Raw genomic sequence first — 3,530 nt, forward strand, 5'->3', positions numbered from 1 at the left:
TTCTGAAAACTGAGGAAGACCTCATTAGATATTCCAGTGGTTTATTTGCATGATTAATAATCACATTCCAACATGCATCAAGCATCTGAGAATAACATTATTTTGAGTTAAAAGAACATCTTCTAGACCCTCTCTCAGGTCCAGCAGCTCAAATGTCCACCATGTCCAGTAGTGCAGAGAGATGGAGCTCAGAGGCAACGTCCTCTGCCCTTGAACTCCGGATCAGCCTTTCTAGGCGCTTCAGCCGTTCGGTCACAGACGTGCCTGTTGCCTCTGACATCTGCAGTTGCTCCCCTGTCCTGTCATTCTATTTGAACAAAAAAAGAAACCAAAAATAGCTTTGGGATACCCACAAGCCAAGATATATTTTCTTTAAAGGCACTGGATCTGACTCACGTTAGAAACCTCTTCTGGGGCCTGCTAGGCTCAACAAACCCCTCTCTTGGCATCTACCACACATCCTTCCAGCCCCTTCCAGCACATACACATACAGTTGCCATCATCTGCCATGGAATGTTTCCTCTTCTGATTCTTTATTTATATTTAAAATTTTCCTTTTCTGCCCATGCCGCATGGCATGTGGGATCTTAGTTCCCCTACCAGGGATCAAACCCCAAACCCCCTGCATTGGAAGCGCACAGTCTTAACCACTGGACTACCGGGGAAGTCCCTCCACTTCTGATTCTACCATGAACAACTTCTAGTCGTTTTTATAAGACATCGTTGTCAAGAGCTACGAACTACGCCATCATATGTATTGTAATTGCTGAACCAGACTCTCATCTTTGGATGTTTAGTTACCACTTTCATGTACTATAATTAATGCTACAGTGAACAAATACATAAACTTTTGTCATCAGTCATTTCTTTAGGGCAGAATTGTTAAGTCAAAGGGTACAAATATTTTTAAGGTATCTGCCAAACTAATAATTGGAAATAGTATGTCATCTTAATTTGTTTTTCTCCGCAATTGAAGGGCTTCCTAAAAGCCAGTCCAGGAGCATACATTTTGCCTGTCCAGCATTATACATATAAACTCTGCTTTTGTTTCTTTTATCACTGAAGGAAGAATGGTGAAGTAGAAAGACCCTGAGCTTCGGAGCCAGCTGGGTCTGGCTTTAAAAAGCAGCTTTGCCACTGACCAGCTGAACACTCTTGGGTGAGGCCCTTGACTTCTGCGCGCATACCCTCCTCATTCATTAATTTTCCTCACGGAAAATTAATACCAGAAGGGAGGTCCGGGTGATGCCAAAGCTTGGACAGTCTGTGCTCCATAAACCGAACCACTGTTGTCACCTTTGTTGTTCTCCTCCAAACTTTACTGCATGTCAGCATAACATGGTTATGGGTTTTGTTCAGTTCTTAAGCATGTTTCAATTCCATTCTTCATTCATTTCATAAGCAGAAACTCGGAATTAGTTGGGCCACTATAATACTGACAGATTAAGTTTAAGAAAAGATCTAATTTAAGCTAATAATTTATTGGTCATCATGACATCATACGATGACTCGAGACATTACTTTTTTCCCAGTCATTCTCTCAGTTGTTAAGTCTAATATAAATGCCAAATGTACTCTCTTCTCACCTGAAGGCTAGTAGTTGTAGATGTTTTCATCACAGGTTCGACAGTCTGAGGCAGAGACACCAGAGTCTGAGGAAGGTAGAGTGGAAGGGAAGTTGAATCTGTACATGCTCCCGAGTCCTCTGACAACCACTGCTGAAGTTGATCTTCAAACCTGAAACATTTGAGCATTAGGAAGCAAAAATTTAACTGTCACTCACTTTTCTCCTATATACGCTTTAAATCTTTTAAAGCTCTGCTTTTTACTAAGGGTGGAACTAAGTTATGACATCAACTAAGAAGCAGAAAAGCACTGTTTAAAAAAATTTAGTATCTTCTCTTTAACTTATAAAACTGATTTATATTTAATGAAAAAGGTGGCATTTATCCAAAACAACTGGTTTTTAACATTACTTGTACTTCTCTCACTTGGTTTATCTTCTCTGGCTTATTTTGCTATTATGTGTCTATAATTAATTTGGATCTCTTTGGATTATCCAAAATGTATGGATTGCTGCTTTAGTTTAAAATTAACCCAAAATAACATCGCACTGACACCTAACATACTCCAGAGCTGTCCACTCCATGTACTTGTTTTTTAAAGAAATATAATCTGGTCCAAACTGCTTAAATGATACAGACCTAGGAAAATCTACTTTTAGAAATCATGACACATTCATTCACTCTCCCAACACATATTTATCAAGCCTCCACCAAATAAATGCTAGGCATCATTCTGGGTACCAGCGACACAGCACTGAGACAGAACAGACAAGGCCCAGCTGGAGGCAGCTGACATTCTAGTGAGGTGAGACAGACAAAGGAGACGTCTGAAGACGAGAAAGACAAGGCAGAGACATGGAGACAGGGAGGACTGGTGAGATGGGTAAGGAGGTCCTCACTGAGTAGATGTGAGCAGAGGCCAGAAGTGAGCACAAGGTGGGCCAAGGGGAGGGGCTGACCTTGCCTACTGGCTGGACACGGAGGCTGCTGGAGAGGACAGGGCAGAGGGAGGCATGAGGACGACAGTGGAAACTCCCTTCTTGCCGTCTCTTCTTCCTCAGTAAAACCATGAACACAGGTGGTGGGAGAGGCAGAGGGAAGCCCTGCTCCATCCAGCTCCTGCATAGCCGCAGTATGGGAATGCCCCAACGCCCAGGCTGGCCAGACGGGCAGAGCGTGCCAGCCACGTGCCACAGAGGCTTAGTTAGCCAGCTACACTCACTCCCCACTAGGAGACTCGGGACTTTCAGTGATAAACAATCAACGAAACCGATTTCAAATAATAAAAGTCGAAGGCACACTATCGAGGGCACTGCCTCTGTCCTCAAAGAGCTTATCCTTCACACGTCTGACCTGCCTTCTTTTTTAAACAGTCTCGTCTCTGGGATCCTTGCTAACCCAGCATGAAGCGGCCTAAAGGACAAAACAAACCCCGGAAACGGGCTTCACCTCTTGCTCTCCTCCTTCTCCAGCAGCAGGCTGCTGGACAGACACTGGGCCAGGAGCTCCTGGGCAGAGGCTCTGTGCATCAGGTCGTCGGTGCCGGGAATCCGCCCCTCTCGGCCGCGCTCCACACCTCTCTTCCCTTTGCGGTGCCCGTGAAGAAACGGAGTGCGAAGCTTGTTTGCAGAAGGATGAAAAGATCTTATCCCCAGACTGTAAGTACACGTTTTGAAATGCTTACGGTCAGGAAGGAGAGGGAGAAAGGGCTCCTCTGGCATCAGGTAGAGTGGGGTGCTTTGGGGTCAGGCACAGGCGCAGAGGAAGGGCAGCCTCTGCCTTGCAGCAGCTTTCCCTCTCCTGGGCAGCAAGGCTCCCGAAGCGTCTCTACTCTGAGTTTTGCTTCCCATTCCAGGGTCATCAGCAGTCTCTGTTTTTCCCTAATACTGGCAAGGTTCTTATTTTTCATGTAGCTCCTAAATCCATCTGGATTTTTTTTTTTTTTTTTTTTTTTTTTTTTTTGTT

The 3,530-nt window shown here is 44.5% G+C and overlaps 1 protein-coding gene across 3 annotated transcripts in view; it reads right to left on the bottom strand.

Moving 5' to 3' along the window:
* The window catches only part of MCM3AP (minichromosome maintenance complex component 3 associated protein), a 43,708-nt gene continuing 40,178 nt past the window's right edge, over positions 1-3,530 (bottom strand). The window contains exons 26-28 of one of the 3 annotated variants that reach the window (XM_024758396.1): positions 3,015-3,221; positions 1,587-1,737; positions 1-307 (exon numbers count right to left, since the gene is read on the bottom strand). In XM_024758396.1, the coding sequence (XP_024614164.1) occupies positions 149-307; positions 1,587-1,737; positions 3,015-3,221 (517 nt within the window). In that variant the 3' untranslated portion in view covers positions 1-148. The remainder of the gene's footprint in view (positions 308-1,586; positions 1,738-3,014; positions 3,222-3,530) is intronic. The other 2 variants (XM_024758395.1, XM_024758397.1) reach the window with 2 other exon arrangements.

The sequence above is a fragment of the Neophocaena asiaeorientalis genome, unplaced genomic scaffold (assembly GCF_003031525.2).
Source record: "Neophocaena asiaeorientalis asiaeorientalis breed wild unplaced genomic scaffold, Neophocaena_asiaeorientalis_V1.1 scaffold45, whole genome shotgun sequence".
Taxonomy (NCBI): domain Eukaryota; kingdom Metazoa; phylum Chordata; class Mammalia; order Artiodactyla; family Phocoenidae; genus Neophocaena; species Neophocaena asiaeorientalis.